Source organism: Patagioenas fasciata, chromosome 2 (genome assembly GCF_037038585.1).
Source record: "Patagioenas fasciata isolate bPatFas1 chromosome 2, bPatFas1.hap1, whole genome shotgun sequence".
In the NCBI taxonomy this organism is placed as follows: Eukaryota; Metazoa; Chordata; class Aves; order Columbiformes; family Columbidae; genus Patagioenas; species Patagioenas fasciata.
The window spans coordinates 29539403-29563426 of NC_092521.1; the positions used below are offsets into that span (position 1 = coordinate 29539403).

A 24024-nucleotide genomic window follows, 5' to 3' on the forward strand; every position below is an offset into this window, starting at 1 on the left:
TTGATGAGATTATTCTCAGCTCAACTAGGCAAGTTAAAATTCACATGCTCAGCACTATATTGTCATAAGATAGACATACCCTGGTGAGTAAAATACCGTTACTGGCAGAGAAAATCTGTTAACATAAGAATAAATAAGTACAGCACCAGTGCTGGTCCATATTCACCTGCAAAATGGATCAGTTCAATACAGTACAGAACTTCCATAGTACATCCATTATATACACACAAGGCATGACAACATTTAACGTCTGGATTTCCAAGACTATTACGATTTTGTTAAAGTAATTCACTTGCACTGAAATTCACATCTTCAGCCGGGAACAGGAACCTGAATCTCTTTTTAAATATTCAGGCACAGTCTAACTGGGAAAAAAAAAATGAAGAATTTCAAGAATGAAAATGTTGCTGTCTGATTATAAAAACACAGGATGTATCATCTATTGTGAGTTTTCTTCAGAGTGACATTTTTCCTCTCCTGAGTTATGTTTGATCTCGGCCCCTGGAAATCTAGAGTTGATGTTCAGCCTTGCAGCCAGATAACAAGAATATTCAAATACCTGAAGTTAGTTCTAATAAAAACAAAGAAATGTTGTGATAAGTCCAATAGGATCTAGAGAACCAGAGCTGCTGGCAGAAGACAATATCAATGTGACAGTAGGAGAAAAATCTTAACCTGGCAGCACAGATACAGACGAGGAAAAACTTGCCTCTTATGAATTAAAGTCAATCAAGATAAATACAGGATAATGCACAGCTGTGAATAATAGCTTAACTAAGATTTTTAGAAAAAACAGTTAAGTATTGCATTGGCAAGAGATATTTCACAGGATATTCTCCTTTTTATTTGCCTGGAAAGAGAAACCATGTCCAAGATGGTGAGGAACACACACTACATGCGATATCCACCCCTGAACAATGCTATCCATGTATCTTTATGAAATTTTGTCCTTATCCGGTTTCATGTGTCACCTTTGTTGGAAATTCCAGAAAGCTTCAAGACTCCAAAAGAGGTACTACTGAAAACATATCTATTTGATACACTCATGTAGTGTCAGGAACACACACAGAGAGGCTCTTGGCCTCTCAATAGAGATTCCCATCATGCATTTCACACCATCAGACCATTTCAAGTGCTCTCACCAGAAACTACCATGATCTGCCATTTACTGCGTATGGATACAGGTAATATACCTTTGGTTTGTATGCTGTATGTAAATATTTATTCTCCAAATCAAAATCAAAGATTATAAAAGAAAACACTGTAATTTTGAAACTATTATAACAAGAAGAAAAGTTTTCAAAAAAGTATGTGGTTCTTATTCCCATCTATCTCCCACACTCTCTTTCAGATTAAAAGTTTGATCAAACAGACTTGTCCTGAGTAAATGAAAGGGCATTCAGGCTAGGTGTGAGAAAGGAAAATATTTCTCCCTTGATCCTGATGGAAGCTTTCACAAAAAATTTACCAATTTCCTCAGGAATACACAAAAGACCATAATTAAGAAATACCATTCTCTGGTGATAAAAATATGATTAGGAATTAATAAGCATAAATGAACAATATCATGGAACAGGGTAGATGTATACCCCTCCAATAATACAGACACCAAACACGCATAATGTACCGTGAATTAGTATTAGAAAACACAGTTGATATATAAGATCATCGAATTTGTATTATTTCTGGAGAATTGTATATAATCGTCAGACAATTTTGGACATAAAAAAAAAAGGTAAGTTAAAGGTCTGTTACTATCAGTTCTGGGCAACATGGCTGATTTAAGAATTTTTAAGAATTAGATTTCTTTTTTTTCTGTTGGACAGTTTTAAGGACTTTTCTGAGTGTTTTTTGTAGAGCTTCTCCCAAGCATGAAGGGATGCTTAAATTCATGCTTGCTTGAACATGTAAATGGACACCTGCTGATCAGAGACAAGAACTGACACTTTGATTCTGAGTCTTGGCTAATACGTCAGGAGAAAGAAGTCTACGAAGGACCTTGAAAGTCAATGTGACAGAGAAAACACGCGTGATTCAAAGAGATGGTGAAGTCTGTGTCAGGTTTCTGGTTCATTAGAAGTACAATACCTCTCTGAAATAACCATGAACACAGCCAGAGAGAAAATAAGATTGCATCAGACATTAATACATTCTAAATACTGACAGCCCCCATACTTCCTCCCTCACTGCCCTGAAAACTCTCCCTAATCTCCTCATACTTTCAGCTTACAGCTCAATTAACAGTGTCCCCAAAGTGCCAGCCCCATACTTTGGCTTTTTGTTTTCCTTCTGCTTGTACATTTCCCCTTTTTTCCAACACCTGCTGAACCAGTTTTCTCACTCTATCATAGTTACTTCAGACAGTTCCTTAAACATTGGAAAGGGGTCTGTAAAACAACCACTAAAAATCCACATTCAGAGACTTTCTCCTATCTGCAACCAAGTCAACACAGTCCTGAACCTAATTTAGTCTACCTTTAACTAATTATAAATACAGACATTCTGAAACCAACTACATTAAAAAGTCCAATGACACTTTCTTTGGAGTGGTTGCTTTGACTTTAAAAGTTAATAAACATGCGTCTAGAGGATAAGGCTGACCTCAGCTTCGTTTCCAAAACCCACACAGCTCCTTTGCAAAGTGTGACTGGGAAACCACCACATCGCTAGAATACTCCTGAGATTACATGTTGCAACTTTGCAACATCATAAATAGCAAGAAAGATAAAGCCTGCTCTAAGATATTAAACTTAGTTTAATAAAGCACATTATAAAATAACTTGTATTGTAATTCACAGGAAATTGCACATTTTAGAAAAATAATTTTTGCTTCAAAATCCCTTTTTCTAATGAAGCAACATATAAACAGATATGCACTGCAGAATTGACTGGAGAACAAGTAGAAAGCAGAAATATGTTTGTAGTATTGTTTTCTGGTATTTTCACACATCAGGAAATTGCCATTTTCACCTCAAGGCAGGAAGGACCTGGTATTCCATCGGAACCCTGTCCTGCATGGTCGGTGATGTTCTGTGACTTGCATTCCTGTTCAGAGTAACATCAGTTACCAGATACAGAAGACCTCCTGATTTGTTTTGGATATTTACTTAGACGTTTATGAGATAAAGAAATCTTTATGGATTAAGCCTTCCTCTTAAGTATAAAGCACAATCCAGCAGCATATTCTAACCCCTACAGCTAACACTGTGTTGGGCACTGGTGGTCAAACACAAAGCCATGCTTTGAATTGTCCTGGAATGACCCAGCTGGGAAGAAATTACATCTAATCAAGTATTAAAAAAAAAGTTTTCAAACATAGGTAGGGACCTGCATAGGCTTTGCTGGTGTAAATCACTCATCTGAGTAAGTGGAAGCATGTAGATGTAAGACAACCTGTGTCAAAGTCATCGGTCTGTGGGTGCAAGGTAAACTGCTTTTAACTCATCTGAATAATTTCACAATGTGGCTACAAATGAAAAGCACAAACATGAACAGCACAATGCAATCCATTTGGGAAATTATTTGGGAAATACTAACAATGACTCCATTAAGTTTCCCAAGCAAAACAGCACCTGTTTGAAGGAAGAAAGCAAAGTGAGGACACAGTCCAGAAGCTTTCACAGTGGGGAAGCTGGAGGCAGGGAGCACAACCCATCTCATCCCCAAGCTCAGCGACACCCTCCTGCCCTGGAACACGGCACTGGGAGTCCAGCCACCTCCAGAGCAGCAGCTGCTTTGTACTTCCAGAGTGCAGTGTCAATTACCATTCAGATTAATGGGTTTAGATACACAATGAACTTTTCCACTGTGCAATCAACTTGCGAAGCAGTTGATTCATATGACACTATGAGAAAAGACAGTTTCAGAACAGGGTGATCTTACTAAAAGAATAGATGGGGATGTTTCACTGATGTCACCTATTTAAGATGCTGTTTCCTTGCTTGCAGTCACATGAAGAATTGTCAGTACTCTTCTAGTTCAAATAAACATCTGAAAAAGATACCTTCCATCATCATTTTCCAGGAAGGTGTGTTACAGAGGACACTGATAAGTCTTTCTTTAAAATTCTGTTATTTTTACAAGTTTCTAAAATCAGAAAAAAAATACAGAACAAAAATTCTTAAGTAAACGTATTTTTTATTATGGGGGTTTTTAATGCAGAAATACTGTTATTTCAAGCATAGGCTTATGAATCTGGTTCATTGTTCTTTGTGCCAAAACAAGGGACAAGAACACCCTGGTCAACTGCATTTTCATCAGAACAGTCAAACTGTGTTTTCAGATATTTATACACAAATCTTATTGACAGCAGGATCAACTACATTTGCACATGAAGTGAGAATCTGTCATCAAAAAAACCACTAAAAGGATTAAGAACCCTTGCTGTCTTAACACCCTTTTTACACAGAAAAGCCACTTGCACGCATGGAGAAAACATAAATTCAGGATACAAAGACCAAATTCTCAAAACCCATGTCACTTTGATTGCTACAACATTAAAATGCACATTAGTCTTTTAATATGGACAACCAGTTGTGACACAATCAGAAGCAGCTCTTCCCTCATTCCAAAGTTTTAACTATGTATAATCAGTGAATGAAGTTTTCAGAATAGATCTCTGCTTCACTTGTCCACTGTTTTAAGAAGTTAAATTTAGTTTTTTATCAATGGTAATTAAAAAATTGTCTATCCTTTATTATTTTATGTATCAAATACCGAAAGAGAGCTCTCATTCAATTCCAAGAATTGGAAACCGCATTAACTGGTGCAGCTCGGAGCAGGATATGGATAATGCTGAAAACAACCACTGAAAAATAAGGTCTCATGCTGAAAACAATTACCTGCACAGAATAACGCAACCATCAAGGGACGTGTGGGCAATAGCACATGGTTTTGTAGTTGTTAGTGCCATCTTCTTTCTTCCTTTGTACTATTAACAAAAGCTTGTGTTAAAGCAGTTGTGAAGAGCCAAACAGATTCTTTACTTCACTTTTAATGACAGGATTTGCCTAAGTAAATGTCATCCTCTGAAAGTGAAATTCACATTTCACGGCGCAAAGTTTCAGCCTCTGGACCTACAGCTGGAGTTCTGTCTGAACGCAACAGAGGACACAAAACAAAACCTCTTGGTTCTAGAGGTCACCACGCTCAGGGACACCCAACCTGAGCCAGGCCCTAGAGGAATGATGCGCTCACCATCCTGAAATACCGAGGCTGAGTTGGGCGCCAGTTATCAACCAGGGGGAGATCAGGTTCATTCTCGGCATTCTTGGATAGGCTGCGAAGCTTTGCCATCTGCGGGAGAGCAAAATTGAAATGTCATGATGGAAATCCTTTGGGATCAAATCGACAGCCAAACAGCTAAACACAGGAGGCTGGCCCAGCCCCAGAAGCCAAGGAGAAAGCCTCCTTCAAAGTTGTGAAGATGTCCTTCAGCCCATCACCACAAGAACTGTACTCACACTCTTTTCCTAGCAGTAGTATTCCTAGAAATAGTCAAGACAGAAAAAATGGGTCCTATCTGAACAGGATTGAAAAGTGTGTTGTCATTTAGGTACTGTCTACAGAACTGTTTACAGCCACAGAAACTGTGGGAAGTCCTCATAAAATGTGAATAGAACAGCCTATGCCCTAATAAACCTCTCCTACTCTAACCCTGCCTTACTGTCTAATTAAGAAGGTTCTAGAAAGGCAAGGTGTTAAAGCTAAAATATAAACTAATCATTCACTTCCATGGTGGGTTTGTAGCAAAGGATGTGTTCTGCTGCAGTGACACAAAAATGTCCATTATTAATAATAGGAATGTAAATTTCGATAATGACTTGATCAAGGTTTCAAATGATTTGTAAAGAAGGTCTTCAGCTTGACTCTCCTTGGCCATTTTTTTTAACCTGGGTATGGTTTTTTTGAGGGATGCCATAAGATTTCTACCCATACTCTTCGAAACTGTGTAATGCTCTTTCTCTACCACTTTTTGATTTTCAAAGCATGTAACACATACCCCCAGTTACAGATACATTATGTTTATTTGTTGTCACTGCCACGCACAGTACTAGACAGAAAACACATCAGCTATGATTCAGACACTTACATTTCCCTGTTTGAATGGCTCACTGTGAGAAGGATGCAGACATTTCCCCATGTGCACACATGCAAACGTAGCCCCGTTCATTGCAAGCATCAGCTTTGTTCACAATGAGCTTCAATATGCGAATGTGTCTGCTTTTACAGTACAGAGTTCAAGGCCAATAGAAGCAGAACTTCTGTCTGGGCTGTCAAAGCTGAGTTCACTGTGACTGTACTAATTCCAGTTAACAGACTGAACCAGCTCAGCATCTCAACATTACTCTTCACTACACAGCTCAGGAAAGCCAGCTGTCTCAGCTTGCCTGAACAATGATGAGGTCACATTTATAACCAGTACAATATCCGTCAGTGCAATTATTCATCTGAAATTAAATTTCAGATTTCAGATGAAGAATAATTTGTATGGGAACAGTAGGAGATTAAAATAGTTCATCAGTTTGTTAATACTGATAAAGTACTATTGGAGAAGACTGCTGTTTTTTGTGGAAGATCTGCCCTACTTGATAAAAAACAAAAAGCATATTTTTAGGCTACAGCTACATAAAGGTGAAAAAATTAGTCTGCACTTAGACAGAATTATTCCATAGTTAAATTCCAATCCTTTCATTGATAGTAATCTGAGTAGCTAGGCTGCCCACCCTACATCTCACAGGATTTCTGGTGAATTGATTTTTCCCACAGAGTACTGATTCGCAGCGACTGCACTTATCCTTGCGGCTAATATACTATTACCATCTGGCTGCAAAAGCATCCAAGCAATCCACTGTGAATGCACGCGCATTTAAAATAATTACTACTAATGAAGCTGCCATGGTAGTACACTTTCTAGGATTAGAAATAATTGGTAACACAATCCTCTTTTATGACTACATTATTTAGACTGCAGGCACTCTGGAGTGAGGAAAGTCTATTGTATTTGTACACAGTAGCTCACATACACTGCCAATTCTGCCTGAAAAGCTGTTATCTCAGCATAAGAGCTGATGTCCCATCCATATGTAGTAATTTCTGTTTTACCTTAAACTCTCCACTTTTTCTACAGTAGGGCCAGTCAGAGAACGGTCAGCACGTTTCCCAAAACTCACTAATTTCATAAAAGCTGAAAAAAGGGCCTTGACCCAAATACAGAAGTAATCAAAAAATCTTTTCATGAAGCTGCATCAATTATGTGATTAATCGTTCCTTTAAAAACACAATTTAAATGAGAGATCCTCAGCAATGACTTCAATTTTCCCACTAAAATCTGTAGTTGATCTTCTATAATATGAACATTGAAGCAGATTTATTTTGTGGGAACCACTCAGAGCATATTTGTATCTTCCACACAAGTACCAGCTTCAAAATAGCCCATGTATTTTAATTTTCAGATGGGCAAGGAAACAGGAGGCAGATCAATTCAATAAGCTGAGAAAATTTAAGATGTAAGTTATATGAATCCATTACCATATTTCATCTCTTGCCAGCTAAGGTTCCCATCATACTTGAGTTCTATTATTTAAAAAATGAAGAGCCACATAAATACAAAGTACTAGAAAATAGATTTTTTTTTTAATACACACACATCAATCAAAACAACAAAACACCTTATCACCTCAAGAGCCTAAAATGAGAAGTGTCTACATATAATATCTACATAATATATCAGTCACTTGATTAATGAGAAAACTGGCTTGTATGGTATGAGTAGAATCATAAGCTGAAATGTAATGAAAGAGGGCATTCCCATTACTGTAAATGGGACTGATGGGGAATAAGGATTAACAAGAAATACTTCTTTGTGGTAAGAGACCAGAGAAGGCTTTCAAATTAACAAGAAATAATAGTTATCAGATGCTGCTCATGTTTGTGAAAATTCAGCTGGTAAACCTTCCAGAAACATGGGTATCAAGCACCTGACACAACCCTTCAGTAATTTTCTTGGTTATGTGATGCCATCTAGAACATGGGGTAGACAGAATCACCAATCTCATTAAATTTGTATTCTGGTAAAAGATGTTTTTGAAAGAAACATGCTATAAGAGACAAATTTGCACAGTAGAATGTTCAAAAAGTTGGAAATGCTCCACTGCATTAGGTGAGAACAGTGGGCTCCTGCTTCATTCAATGTGCAGTGTCACTAAGGCAGCTGACTGTGTTTCACTGCAGATGGTCACTTTTTCACAGCAGCTTTATCTCATAATTTGCCCAGTGATTACCCTCAAACATTCATCACACTAAGTAATGAATACTTCACATAAGGAAGCTTGAGACAATATAAATGGTTGGAAAAATCCTGCATAATCGAAGTTGTTACTCCAAAGCTAACAGAAGCTTTAGCTAAATGTGTCAGAATTCTGATTTAAATGGTTGCATGAAAATATAAGTTAATGACTTGAGCTTTCCTACATTTGTTCTTGGTGTAATGCAGTGTTTCGAGCTCTGTGTAAAATAAAAGGTGTGAGCCCCATCCAGCTCCATCCTTTCCTACTAGCAAGAGTTAACAATGTGGGAACACAGGGACTGGGAAACAAACTACTCTTTTGTTTAGCTGACGTTGCAAGAGGTTTCTTGCCCCGGCGAGCACTAACTTCCTGCGGGAGTTAGTTAACTGCTGCTTGTTCTCAGTCACACTCCGAACTGCTATAAACCTACACTGTGTTGTGATGTCTGTGGATTCAAACCTCCACAATGTCTGATGTGGGCTAGGAGATAATGAGCTGTTCCAAGTAGAGAAAGTCATTCTCTCTGTTCAATTAGTTAATGTAGGAGTCACAGAGAAACAGATAAAGAGATGTGTCTAACAGGCTGATTGCACATATTAGGCTGTTGACTGCAGTCCTTCGAAGATTTTTACAGGTTCCCTGTGGAATCCAAAGCATTTTCTAAAGCATTCAGTTCTTCACTGTCCTTTTAATCATACAGTTTTTCACAGAGTCCAATGAGTATTTTCCTTGTCAAAAGAGCATGATCAGATTATGGCATGTAACTAAAAAGAAGTGGGTAAAATATTATCTACTTGAAATTTACCTGGTCTGAGCTGACTATGATAGGCTCTCTAAGAATAATCCAGGTGATGCATTCTTCACAAGGTGGAGTAGTGAAAGACCCATGGTATGTCCAGTAGTCATGAGATTTAGGGAAAAGAATTGAAGGATCGAAGTTTGGAAAAGGTGCTTCTTTCCCCTTAGAAAACAAAACAAAACAAAACAAAACAAAACAAAACAAAACAAAACAAAACAGAAAAATCTTCAACAGCTCTAGTCAAGATTAGGTAAAGATGGTGCTCTGGTATTTTAAGAAACTTAGATACTTCAGAGGTAGAAACTAAGGAAATTGCACACTTCTACACAATACATAATGATGTAAAGATAAGTGGACTAAAAGACCCTCACAAATGGGCCCAGAGAAGCACAGCACAACATACAACTCCATGATGCTACTTCTTGTACCTGACCTAACCCATGTTAAGTGGCGTCCAGTACCAATGTGCTTCACTCCTGTGCAGAAATACTCTTCCTTCTCGTCTTCTTTCTTATGGAAATTCTGCCTGTCTGCTGAGTATTGGATTAGGTCACCATGTAATGAAGTGAGAGAGGTAGTCCATGTTTATAATATCTGCGCTGATAACAAGACAGCCTATGAAATGTGAGATTCTTATCACATACTGTTACCTGAGACACTGATGCCTAGTCGGTGGCATTTCCAGATGTCTATTAGGCAGCCTATTTCAAGGCCAAATTGACCAATTTCCAAAGGTGTCTTTCTTTTGCCACTGACCACTCAGGGAATAAGACTCCATGCCTAGTTTTTAGGTGAGTGAAGTTTGGTGAGACGACTCTCAGTTTTACAAAATTACAAGGCCCACTAAAGCCAAAGAAGGCTCATATGTAAACGGAAGAAAGGACGTTTTTTGTTAAGGAAAAGCTACCTGTGGTTTTATTCACAAGTATGTTCTGGCAATGTCGCTGAGCAGAATTTGAAAACTCATGCCTCTTGGGGATATTTTTGTTTGCTTTTGTTTGGTTGTTGTTGTTGTTTGGGGGGGGGGGGTGGTTGTTTTGTTTGTTTGGGTTTTTTGTTAGTTTTGGGGGGTTTTTTTGTTTGTTTGATTGGTTTTGTTCTTGTTGTTTGGTTGGTTGGGTTTTCCCTGAGAATTTTCAGCTATCTTCCTGTAATGAAAAGACCAACTTAATTACCTTTGTTTTGATAGCATTTATTTCTTCGAGAATTCTCTTCATCTCCGGTTTGGGAGTTTTCCCTACCTGTAAAGAAGAAATCATGAGCTAGGCAAAGAGTTCTGCTTGACTAGTTTTCTTCTTTCTCCTATTTTTACATGTGCATCTAAGCATATATCAACTACACAATTAAAATACATTAGCCCAACCAATCACCCCTACCAGCGGAGTGAGCTATGTCTTCTGTCTGTCCTCTCTGTCTGTACCCCAACAGACATTGTGATTCAAATAAGGAAATTACAGAAACTCAGCATCATAGGTAATTTCACAGTACAGCTATTCCTGTTGACATTGAATTTTAGCCTAGCAAAGACAAATAACTATTCACACGCAAGTACAGAATTTAGGAAGTTTCATTCTAGTTTAAAATCCAGATTTCATGGTCTGATTACTGTTTGCAACTGTTGATCTCAACACAGACATCTAACTTTCTATCCCAAGTCAATATTAATAAAATAAGACAGAGCAAAGGCAAATATTTCAAGCTAAGACTGCATGCCCCCAAAAGGATTTTTAGAAAGGATGAGTTACAAGTATTGTCCATGAGTAAATTTTGTCTGGGAGAAAGTTCATGAGAAGCCTATGAGTGGCACCTGTCCTTGAAATGAGTCCATGATTAGCACAGAAGACAGCTGGCTGCTGTTGGTCAGAGGGCCACTCCTATTATCGTGTCCCCAAAGCGGGGGCAAATACATCCGGATTTACAGCTTCCACTAACCCCACGGTGACACAATAGCTACTGGGACAAGTGTGTGTAGTATTGGATACCACTTGAAATAACATGACTCACGCTCTATAACTTAAAAAGGACGCATTACTGGAAGTCAAGACCTTCAATGTGGTACCATCCCTAGAAAATATACTCAGAGGGTTTTGCTTTTTAAACTCTGCAAGAATAGAAAACTCGATAGCAGCAGTACAAAGAAGGGTTGCCTGTTTCTACTCACTTGCAGAAATATGGCCAAAACAGCTATTCCATCAGTTCTTCTCACAGCGTCAAGGTAATTACTATATTTGGGATTCCAGTGTAACAAATGTAGCTGGAAACAAAGAAAAAAAATCCATTATTGTATAGCAACCCATCAGAGGCTGAATTTAGAGTTCTTCATATACACAAGAGAGTTTGGGGCAACAGAGAATTAGGATTAGGCCTTCCAAAAAAAAGGACAGCAATTCATATATGAGTTATATCAGCCATATATTACCATTTAGACTACTATTTGCTTTATAACAAACTATAAACACCTTAATACAGAAATTGCAAAGAGGAACAGAAATCTCATTTTAAAGCTGAAGAACACATAAAAAAGATGCTTGAGTAAGCAGGCAGAGCATGAAGTTCAAAGTCATCTGTTGATATGGGATTCATTTGCATTTGGCTTTCAAATTACAGCGATTCTAGCAAAGAATCCATATGATGATAAGGTATGTACATTATTAATCTACAGTTCTCATCTTCTCTTACAATCCTGAAGTGGTCGAATATCAAGGTAACACATTCTTCCTCTTTTCTGTTGCCACAATTTTATACTTCTGCTATAATACTCTACTTTCAGAATACTGTTTTAATAAGTTTGCAGTGCTTCTCAGCAATTCAGTCTTGCTGTTTTAAGTTTTAAACCACGTGGGTGTGAGAACATGGAAGCTTTTGTTTCACATAGCAATTTTCTTCTGCTGTGACAATTGGTTCACCCTGATTCACATTTACAAAAATTGATGGGAGTAAGAATAAAATGTCACAAACAAATGAAGTTAATAGAAAGAACTCCTTGAAAAGCAGTTAAATGACAAATTATGTCCCACCTGAACGATAATTACAAAAGTTATTTTATACCCTATTCTAAAGTAAACAGTGGTGAGTCTTACCTCTCCTGCGTATCTCATTCCATTCACAACATGCTCAGATCCATGGTCATCAGATGAACCCCAATGAAAGTGCAGCTGACGCAGCCTGTAGACTCCTGCAAGTGGCCCACCTCTCAGCACTGCAAGTGATAATCTGCATCAGCATTAGACTCGGGTATCTTCCAATTTTTTATAAAGAAATATACATATCTTTAAAGTATTTACATAAATAATTACTATACAGATGTTCTACATGCTAAGTACTGAGTACCTCTTGGAAACCTGCACTGATTTTAGCAGCACTTCAGGCAGCCATCTTCAGCTATATGCACTTATAGGCAGATGAAAATTATTTCTTTCTAGGCTTCCATTACAGACAACAGAGATCATTGTTTTAATTCAGCTGTATAAATGTGCATGTAGTATCTTCTGGGATATTCCAAAGACACCTGAACAGGACTGGAAGGTGTGACATAAGATCTGTAGAACTGTATTTTTCTAAAGCAGTGTCTGGAGGCAAGGCAAAATAGATTAGGTTATCAAAAATGGCAGGAGATGCCAATGTTTGGGTAGCTGAAATAAGACCCTAATTAGAACAGTCAAGCCTCTAGAGCAATTCTGCTTGCTTAAGGCAGATGCTCAACAGATGGTGACCTGAATTGCTCTTTGGACTCCATTGATTAAGTGTGACTCCATCTCTTGACCAGATTGGGAGTTTAAAGACATAACCCACCTACACTGAAAAGCCCACATAAGACACCTAAATTTAGGTGCCAGTTTCCCCCTGAATTCATTCTAACATCTGCCTATATCAAAGCACACAAAAATAGCCATGATTAAGATCAATTACTGAAGTGCCAGATTATAAACATTCCCACAATTCCCACAAAATGCTACAAATTGTGTCTCTTACTGCAAGCTACAACTTATTTGTTTTTAAAAATCTCTGAAATTACTGGTGCTGCTTTTGCTATAATGGCTGCTCTCTCCAGCTGTGGAAGAGGAGAAAGAAAACAGCAAACCAGCAAGAAGAGCAATCACTGAAAACACAAACTAATTTCCGAAAGAAAAGTTCAGCCTCTGATGACCAATACCCTGTATTCTAAATGATTTTAACATTTTCACATTATATACCAAATGAAGGTGGTGTATTTGAAAGGATCTCACAATAAAAAGGAAAGAACTTCTTCACATTCACCAAATATTAATTAGTAATCAATTCTCATTCACTTTATTTGGAGACATAAGCCACAGTATTCTTATAAACAATTCGGCAGCTTCCAAGAATAGGTCTTTATATGCTAAAGAAAACTATTCTTAAATCTGAAAACAAAAAGGAATGAAATACATGATCAATCCAAGAAATAAAGTACTAAGACTATGCTTTACTGGACTTTAAGCGCAAGCTCTTATTCTCAAAATTCCCTTTACTTGTTCCTGCTGACATTCAGTACTGTGGCCAACAGACACAGTAACAGTAGTAGCTGACAAGGCCATCAGTCCTCCATTAAAATAGATCTGCAAGACCAAATAATCCAGTTTAAGGTAAAAACATGTCATTATTTCCACTGATGGGCCATCAGCAGACATTTTCAATCGGGCATTAGGTGAAGCTCTGCATCACCTCATGCCAGCACAATCCTGCTTCATTCATCTATAAATAGAGAGTAGCTTTTACTGAGCACACTTTAAGCAGACAGATTGATGCACAGACTAAGATGCCTATAGAGCAACATCTCCTGAAGGACAAAATGGTGTTTTCTTTCATAGAAATACCTGAAACATCAACATAAATAAAAGAAGTTTCCCTATGCTTTAAAAAAGGTAAATTAAACAGTTAGAAGAATGAAGTTGTCCAATATCTAAAACATGAAAAATCCCAAACTATGTCTGCATAGCTCAAAGCTAGTAAAAGAAATCTTTATTTTTTAAAAAACATGTGGCTTGGAATTGGAATTCTAAAGCTATCTCTTGGGTTTTTGTTTTCAGAAAATACTAACACAAATAAATACATATCCATATACCAGTTTGCAAAAGAATATGAGGCATCTTTAAATTGCTTTTCAGTGTTTTTAGTGGTACTAAAATATATTTTCACATGTTTACAGAGAGCTTTTATACTGGAATTATTCTAATAATTATTACACTGGAAATGCTCACCTTAAATATCTGAGACTCTCAGTTTTAAGGCTCTGATCGCTGTTCTCCTACCACAAAACACTTACAAAAGGATGCTTTTCTAGAAGGCCCCGTGACTCACTCTGAGTTTCTACCTATGACAGTGCATGAAACGACAAGCAAGAGCTTTACAAAAGGAATCTGCAAGCTCACTCCATCATACACGGGCAGCCAGCTTTCCTCTTAGTGCTCTGAAATACTGTGTAATCCTTTTCAGGCAGCTAGCTGAATGGCTGGGCTCAATTCTGAGTATTGGAAACGTGGCATTTCTGTTGCTGTCACTGCTTTGTGGAAAGTAACAGGATGGCCACAGCAGGCTTGCCAAAATGTAGCTCCCTTTAACTTCCTGTCATTAAAGTAAAGCAGGAATCCACAAACCAGCCCAAGAAGACAAGGGAGAAAAGTATTCACTCCTTTTTGGCACCTTATCATTGCAAACTCTTACCCCATTGCTCTGACTGTTTTTATATGAGTTTGCCCATCTCCCTCCACCAGTGCCTAACATCAGACCTAAAAATGTCATGTCAGTCTGAAGTGCTCACTCAATTTCCTGTCCCTCCAGCCACATTAAAGAATGGTCTATCACAAAGCAATCCTACATGGACGCACATGTGGACATCAGTTCCAGTAAAAAAGCTCACCTTTTATCAGTGTAACCACTGAGGTAGATATTTGCCCCAGAGAGGGCACTGGAGGGTGTAACTAATGTGAGAAAAAACTCTCTATCTCACTCTGCATGTTTACACAGCAAAATGAAGGTGTGATGTAGTCTGAGTGGTGATGGCCACTGCACCTTACCTTATCAGGCTGACCTTAGCAACAGAAACATGGCAAGGAGGTTTTGAAATAAATCTATCCACTTGCTGAGCAGTTTAGGTAGGGGTCTGGTTGTTAATCTCAGCTAATGTCAATTGTCATCTATCCTCACTAAAGTAAACTGGCAAAGTTATGCCCACACTAATGCCTTCCCTGTTTGCTGTGAAATTCAGGTGGAAAAAACTCAAGGAGCACTAAACAGACTCATGAAGTGAGCTGCAGTTATAAACATGAGAAGAACTAACTGTTCTTGTAAGATTTATGATCCTCCTATCCTGCCAAATCCATAAAATGAACTAGTAAACCACAATTAAATTAAATTGCTATGGTATTACTGCATGACAATTGAAAAAGATACATTACCTTTGTTTTTCTGCTTTATAACAGAATCTAACAGTGAAGTATAAAACCCACAGCTTTTTAATGTCAGTGTCGCATTTTAGATGTTATAAAAAGATCCTGTTCTAAAGAGGATCTCCGTACCAAAACACTTTGGGTAACTGCAGGGATAAAATGTATTTCCTAAAAGCTTTTGGAACATTTTACACAGTTCTCACTGAAATGTTCTTTAAGCAAACACTGAATACATTTGCAGAAGAATGACTTTTGTTTGCATTTGAACTTTGTACTCTTCCAGGGACACATCGGGAAAACAGAAGTGTCTGACAGAATTCTGTCAGTGTGCCACCCACCCTCACCTGCCCTGCAAGACACCTTTTCCAGTGTCATGCCCACTGACCAGAGCCTGTTCACCAGCAAGCTCCCACATTATCTTTGTGACCTACAGCAGGGCTGAAATCCCCATCTCCAGGGGCAGAAAACTGGCAGCCCACGGCAGAACTGCAGCCTCAGCAGGCCCTTGACTGGTCATGAATATTCCTCTCTAACAATCGCATGGAGGTTCAGTTAACAGAAACTCAACTCCTGAATCACCTGTGCCCCAGGTCTTCAGGGCTTGTATTAACACAGAATCACACAGAATCACAGAATGTTAGGGATTGGAAGGGACCTCAAAAGATCATCTAGTCCAATCCCCCTGCCGGAGCAGGAACACCTACACAGGAACGTGTCCAGGTGGGTTTGGAATGTCTCCAGAGTAGAAGACTCCACAACCTCCCTGGGCAGCCTGTTCCAGTGCTCTGTCACCCTCACTGAGAAGAAGTTTCTTCTCAAATTTAAGTGGAACCTCGTGTGTTCCAGTTTGCACCCATTGCCCCTTGTCTTATTATTGGTTGTCACTGAGAAGAGCCTGGCTCCATCCTTGTGACACTGACCCTTTACGTATTTATGAACATTAATGAGGTCACCCCTCAGTCTTCTCTTCTCCAAGCTAAAGAGACCCAGCTCCCTCAGCCTTTCCTCATAAGGGAGATGCTCCACTCCCTTAATCATCTTCATTGCCATGCACCGGACTCTCTCCAGCAGTTCCCTGTCCTTCTTGAACTGAGGGGCCCAGAACTGGACACAACATTCCAGATGTGGTCTCACCATGGCAGAGCAGAGGGGAAGGAGAACCTCTCTTCTCCTACTAACCACCCCCCTTCTCATACACCCCAGGATGCCATTGGCCTTCCTGGCCACAAGGGCACAGTGCTGGCTCATGGTCATCCTGTTGTCCACCAGGCCCCCCAGGTCCCTTTCCCCTACACTGCTCTACAACAGGTCGTTCTCTAACTTGTACTGGAACTTGCGGTTGTTCCTGCCCAGATGCAAGACTATACTCCACTCCATACCCTCATGCAGACACTACAAATGGCAGAGGTGTAAAATACTGCAGAAGAATTTAACTTTGCTGCATTTTGCACTGTGCAGCACAACCAACAAGTGGGGCGTGCCACAGATACACCAGCACTGAGAATTAGCTGTGCTACTCTTGTAAAGCCAACTGACTTTTTCCAATGCAAATTCAGTACACAAAATGTTAAATAATTTTTTGCAGGAATCAACCAAAATGTGAGTATCTATGGACAAACTTCCCCCAGTTTTAATTAAAGTTCCCTGGATTTGTCATTGTTCTGTAACTAGTCAACAAATAAATGTTTATTCACCAGAAGATGAGAATCAAAATCTCATTTGCAAAGATAAACGAGGGTATCACAAAGCAATACTCTAGGAAATGCTGCCCAGAAGCACCAGTCATGCTAAAAGAGACCGATAAGCCAACAAGCTTTCACTGCTTACAGTAACAGCTTCTTTATTTTTTTTTCATCATCCACTTCCGAAGGCATACATTCCTTTGACAAGAAATTCAAAGATTCTGCAAATAGCATCAAGGTAACCTTGTAAGAAAGTGTGCCTGCACTGAGGTACTCCAAGCCCTTAAATGTCATCCATCAAAAAGTCAGTAAAAAGAGAAGTAGCAACCTGTTTGACTGACAAATTTCTATAAAAAGTGTGAAGGAGATAACAAACAAAGTGAGAAGATGAAGGAAGGCATCCCTTTGACATTGCCTTAGTGTGTCTCTTCCCAGCTGCTGTGTTTGGGTCCCAGTACAAGACTTATTTATCTTTACTGTTTACCAAATGATTTAATGTTTCGACCTAACCATCTATCCACAGACATTATAAAGAAAACCGAAGTTATAAATTGTAAGGAAGTTACAAGCTATGGATCTCATACAACATCATGCAGCGATCCCATCAGTTAGGCTGTCTCAGGACACTTCCCTGGCACAAATATTTTTTGGAATTTTAAAGGCAAATGGACTCTCCAAGTAGAAATAAGATTGCAGCCCTGATTCAAAACAAACTCAGAGTCGCTATTGGATCTAAAAGAGTATCTGAGTAGCCATTCAGGCACTGCAGAGGTAGGCTGCCAAAGTACTCAAGTTCTGCTATGGGCTTTATTGTGGCCATCACAAGGTGACACACCTACCAAGAAGGTTTTGATTTCAATTCCCGGCTCTTTCCTGGATTTTGAGACTCCAGCCTCCTCCTGCAAGGATTTCGCAGTGCCTAAGGTCCTTCTTCCACACAGCTACGGTGAGACAGGCAACAGAGTCCACAACAACCCATTAATGTGTATAGACAGGCAGCAGAGGCATGACACAGCTCCCAGAGCAAGTATCTGTCATCAAAGCCTTCGGTTGCATTGCAGATTCTTAAAGCACACCAGACTTTATAAACAGCTGGAGATGAATTCTCCAGTTCCTTCCACTAGACTAACTCCAAAGATAACACCAATAAGGCCTTTTTAAAGATAATCTGTCAATTACATTGGATGGCACTTTTCCTGGAAGCTTTTCTCTAATAATTTGAATGTAATTGTCCCAATGGTGAATATTCAAAATATTCCTGGCAGAGAAGACACAATGGAAGTGAAACTCAGAGACATCAAAATTCATTTTATCACTCACCTTTGCAATTTATTCAGCAATGTATTTAATCTATCAATAATTAAAATCTACATGTGGCTACAGATATGGGTACGACCACTCTAGCTGAAAAAGCTGAGAAATAAAGGAAGCCCTTAGTTTTCTGGTTAACTCAAAAATAGTTCAGACAGAAAGACCGAGTGATAGATAGATAGATAGACAGACAGACAGATAGATAGTCTTTGTTCCAAAGGAACAAAAGCTTCATTCTGATATGATTGCTATTATATATGTACGTATTATGCAGCAGGTGGTTCCTTGACACAAAAAATAAGTCACTGTGCATATCCCAATAAACTTAAAACATGTTCAAGTCAGTAGGAGTATACACAGTGGAATTCGTCCTGCAATTAATATTATGTTAGAGAAGGAACAACACCCACAGACTCTGCAGGCAATGGTATAACAAAGGAGACATAACAATAAACACTGAATGTTTCTTGCCTTCAAAGAGTTGAGAAATACACCTACTTTTTTTCCAGTGAGTCACTTTATATTTCTGAGATCAGAACACAACAGTTACTAAGTAGTTCATCTGAAAAAAAATTCAGAACACTCCAAAGCATTCTGCTCTTTGTGGCCACACTGCTGCATCCGTGCTGCAGAATGCTGTGCCTAAATACTCATTCCTGTGAAAAATCTGAGTAAATATAACAATAATTATTTTGATATTTCTGATGAAGATGCAACCATTGATAAATTTGATGCTGTTCAGCAAATAACACAGACAGTAAAAAATGGTAAGTAATGGTCATGGATGTCTTCTCATATGCCACAGTTACATCTCTTTGCTCATGTATTGTGTTATGTGACATTAATCATATTTTTATTCAAATAACACTAAAGATTCCCACTTTTCTAAAAAAGTAATCAGACTATTGACTGCATAGTCATTTGTGAGTTTTGATAGTTTCCACTAGCTAGTCCAGCCTTCATATGATCCTCAGCTCTCACGAAACTCGTTGTTCTTTAAAAATCCATTACATTAAATCCATGCCCATAGATATTTAAGATCAATCAACAGATTAGTAAAATTCCTCCTAGTAATTACAGCTGTCTATTCTAATTATATTGTAATAGAAATTAGAATTTTTAATGCAGTTAAGAAATAAGTCTGTACACCATAGAAGACAGAATTTTCAATATTTTCTGAAATTGACATTTCATTTTCCTTTTCTTACCATCCCATGTACTATGAACAATTCTGTTGACCTTGATACAAGAATAAAGAGTGAGGTATACATTTGGTTTTTTTTTCCTTTTTATCTCAGTACTAATGCAACTTCATACTTCTATTCGTAACATTTTTTCCTTTGAAATATAGCCAGCAGTATTAACATGAAATGTCAGTCGTTCTGCCAACAGAAACTAAATACTTCTAGCACCTGTTAAACAGAACAGACATATCTCTTCAAAATATATAATCCACTATCTCTTAAAAGCTATGCAATATATATGCAGCACATTGCATGTTGTCATAACTACGAATGGATAAAAGATTTTGGACATTAAAGCTGAAACACTGGAATTTCTCAGTCCTATAATCCTCATTAAGAGAAAATTTCATGAATGCCCAGGGGAGTTTTAACTGATTAAATACTGTGACTTTGTGGTAACATCTGGTTCATTGCTTCATTTATCAGAAATTATATGGGTACAGTTTTAAAATATTGTACCTTCAGCCATATACACAGTAAAAAGAGATGGGCATCTCAAATAGCCTTGAATGGAGAAACTCAGTCCTCAGAGGCAAAACCTGGACTCCACACTCCTGGAAAGCAACACAACTGCAATGGCTTTCGTAAGTGCAGAAATTTGCCTTATAGCTGAATACATCCTGCAGCAAGCTTCTTTTCAGCACTCTCCACCCCCTAGGATTTAACCTATGGACTTTTAGAAGTAGTCACAGGCCTTTCCCACCAGTTGTGCAGGGCACTGGAGTCACAGAAACATGTACATCACATGCAGGCAGTACGTGGAGACCTCCTGACAGCCATGAGCATTCATAGCAAAATCTATGCACAGCAACTTGAGAAACAGCCACTCATATCTAATGACAGCTTAAGATGGAAACAAAACTAACCTGATCTATCAAAAGAATCGTCAAATACAACTCTGCAGGTTTTCCCATTATTGAGGATGGTTTTAGCTGCACCAGGATCATAACTAGCAAACCACGGTAGTAGGGAGCGATCATAATGCACTTCTTTGTTATTTATTTCAATAGGTGACTGATGGCGTCCTTTGGCAATTGGGTAATTCTTGTGCCACTGATCTGGTCCTAGAAAGAATACAGAGAAGTATCTTGAAAACCTTTTCCAGTTAGGTATGAATCATACTTGTATTACAATAAATGCAAGCTTGGCTTTGCTTAGCTATAGAACATCAATAAAATTTATTTATAAGTAGGCTACTAGTCACCTGGTTGTTAGTCATGACCTGTCAGAAGTTTCATTGTATAAAAGAAATTAAATCACTGTATTGGAGTATTAGGTACTGAAAGTAATTTGACTGAACCAAAACTCTCACAGCAACCTCAGGACTCTGTATGAGAAGACTGACAACACAGCAGAGAAGGAAACGGGACGTGTATGTTCCAAATCCAGCAGTGGCTGGAAATATGATGGGACACACCTAAAGATTCAACTGTGCCACCATGTACCTACATGGCCAGAGAAAATGACACCAATGTCTGAAGAGGTCAAAAATTTGAAATGTAGATTCAATTATTGTAATGGTTTTAACAAAACCTTCACGTGACACAGGGGCACACACGGGCACTGCTCCTCCTGCACCAGGGCTAAACTAGCGCTGGGTTTTAAACCTGTGCTCCCACTCACCGTTGTCGCTGTCGTAGCCCCACGGGTAGTAGTTGGGGTTGATCATGGTGCTGCCGCCGCGCCCGGCGCTGAGCCTCAGCCTCTCCCGGCGGCTCTGGCAGGACGATGGCCTCGTCTCACGGCGGCTTTTTATAGACTCCCGCCAACTCCATGCCCTTCCCCGCCGCCGGCGGGACGGCTGGGACAGCGGGGTCCCGGCCGGCGGGGGCGGGGAGAGCTGAGGAGATTGCCGCGCTGCCGGCACAGTGCCCGCCCGCCGCCCCGCCGTGGGGCGCCCGGGGGATTCTCCTCAGAGCCGTCCGCAGGGGACAGGAGTTGCGGGAGTCCCGCTGTGTGTGGGGTGCAGAGGGCGATCCCGGCGTGGAGCAGCAGATGGGACCTGGCCTGGCTCCCCAGCTGGGCTGGCCACCTGGGGCTCTGGGGAAAGGAGCCCATCAGGGGCTGCGCTGGGAAGGGCTGGTGAGGGGAACGGGCTGGTGAGGGGAAGGGGCTGGTGAGGGGAAGGGGCTGGTGGGGGGACAGGGACGGCTGCCGCCCACCCCGGTATTAGAACAGAATGCCCAGGGCAGTGGTGGATTTGCCATCCCTGGAGGTGTTTAAAATACATATAGATGAGGTTCTTAGGGACATGGTTTAATGCCAGAGTTAGGTTATGGTTGGACTCGATGATCCTGAAGGTCTCTTCCAACTGAAATGATTCTATGAAATGGGAGTACAGAAAAGCAGGGATGTCCAGAACTAGGTACGGGCAATGTGGGAATGTTTTTCAAATTCAAATAAGATAGATACTACACACGCAGACAGATAGGCATGAAACACGAAGCATAACCTGGCTGCTTTCAGAAATGGGATTTACAGGTTACAGGCAGCTTTTTGTGGCTGTTTCTTGAAAACTTGTTTGCTGTAAGACCCCGTCAGGTTGGGAGAAGGCCATATTTGCAACGTCTATCCCACTGGCTGTGCAGCACAGCCCTGCTCTGGAGATCAGCTGGGGCTGAGGGCTGCGTCCAGCAGCTCCTTTGTGCAAATGGCTGTCACAGGTTCACACCCTTCCCCATCAAATTCCCACATGCATGCTTGGGTTCCAGCACTGCTCCGTGCTGCGCTGTGTCCCACTGCCTTCGCTAACAGCTTCCCTGCAAAAAATCCAGTAGCATTAATTACCCCAGCCTTTAACAGTGTGCTGCTTCCTACTGCAAGGATTCTTGGAAGCTTGAAATCATTAAACTAGCTGAAGATTCAGTTCCTGCCAGCTCCGGATAAAGTCTTTATTATCAGATTAAGCATAGGATCTGTTTGTTTTGCTTCAATGCTAATTCTCCTTTCATTTAGCAGGGTGTTATGCATCAAATTGCACTTAAAATTGTAAGCATACTTGCGGGCATGCACGCATTCCTTATGGGACTCGCATGTGACACATAGAAATGAAATTACTCCTAAAAATATTTGTTATTCTGACACATAGGGAATTATCGAGGGAGTTAGGGAAGACAGACATTAGCACCAGTGGTGTAAAATGGATGAGGGGCTGACTAGGCAGAAGACAAGACGTTGGACTGAAAGATGAATTGTTGTGATTTAAATTTTGGTAGACTTTCTGAATAAGGAGAAGTTATATTATTTTATTTGATAGTCATGAAATGGGGGCACAAATACAAGTTGATTAAAGAAGAATGCAGATGGCACAGGCTGGAAGTCGGGATTGTCGTACAGGAAAGTCCAATAATCCTGAAAATTGTGTAAACTATGATGGGTAAAATTTAGTGGGAGGGAGTGCAATCCACTGGTCCTTAATCATGGTCTTGGCTAATATGTTTTTTTCTGATCTGAAATGGAAGTGGAAGAGGGGTTCATTGGTCATAAAATGCAAATAAGCATTACCAGGCAGGAACTGCTCACTGAAAAACAGGCACAAACGAGGGGCATGTCACGGGAGCAGGAGAGATCCTGGAATGACCTCATCTGAAACAGGTCTTTCATCCTCCAAAAGATGAATTAGGATGAATTGGAACAGGTGCAGGGGAGACCAGGGAACCAAAGAGCCTCTTTTAACAAGGGGAGACTATAAAAGCTTAGGGAGCTTTGCATAGTGAACAAATGGTAAGAGGGGAAGTGACAGTTGTCTGCAATATACACATGAGCAGAGAGGGAAACATCAAGAAATGAGAAGAGTTGTTGAAGCTAAAGAGCAATGTCAGCCAAGGAACAATTACATACACATTTGCCATGAACAACTGAGGCAAGATAACAGATGAAAGTTTGGAACCACCTAAGGTTCCAGTAGCTTTGAAATACTAAAAGTAGAGAAGTTAACAAGGTACACAGGACCTATGTATTTATGTCATACAGAACACATACTCTTTCCCAGCTCTTCCTCAGTTTTGACTTCCCACCATCTTCTCACTGCCATGATCCACAGGGAAATCTCCAGATCCTGAGCATCTCCCAGTGACTCGGTACACTTGCCAGTCTTCTGGATAGACTTATACTGCAAGTGTGACCCTGGCCTACTTGTAGAGCCCAGGGCTGTGCACCTTTATTTCCAGTCCAACATTTGCTCAGGTGGAATTCAACTCTCTTCACCTTTTCAAGTTCCTCGGTTTATTTTTATAAAAACTGCTCTATTTTGCTCCTGAAAAATAAACTTAGTGTTAAGTCAGGGAAACCATG

General features: G+C 39.7%; 1 protein-coding gene across 1 annotated transcript; it reads right to left on the bottom strand.

Annotated features, from left to right (window-relative positions):
* Window positions 1-4150: 4150 nt before the first annotated feature.
* LOC136098442 (carbonic anhydrase 3-like) lies at window positions 4151-21545 on the bottom strand. The gene is made up of 7 exons (XM_065831856.2): window positions 21355-21545; window positions 20598-20795; window positions 12168-12286; window positions 11249-11341; window positions 10263-10328; window positions 9094-9249; window positions 4151-5295 (listed from the first exon to the last, which is right to left on the bottom strand). Exons 1-7 carry the CDS (start codon window positions 21398-21400, stop codon window positions 5176-5178), a joined length of 798 nt encoding a protein of 265 aa, XP_065687928.1. The 5' UTR covers window positions 21401-21545; the 3' UTR covers window positions 4151-5175.
* Between the last annotated feature and the right edge of the window lie 2479 nt (window positions 21546-24024).

Bases quoted from the DNA above. Each gene is read 5' to 3' on its own strand.
- LOC136098442 (XM_065831856.2), bottom strand. From the start codon at position 21,400: ATGATCAACCCCAACTACTACCCGTGGGGCTACGACAGCGACAACG. The intron at 12,287-20,597 runs GTTAGTTTTGTT...TATCACTTGCAG, and splicing joins CGATTCTTTTGATAGATCAG to TGCTGAGAGGTGGGCCACTT. The intron at 11,342-12,167 runs GTAAGACTCACC...CTTTGTTTCCAG, and splicing joins GAATGAGATACGCAGGAGAG to CTACATTTGTTACACTGGAA.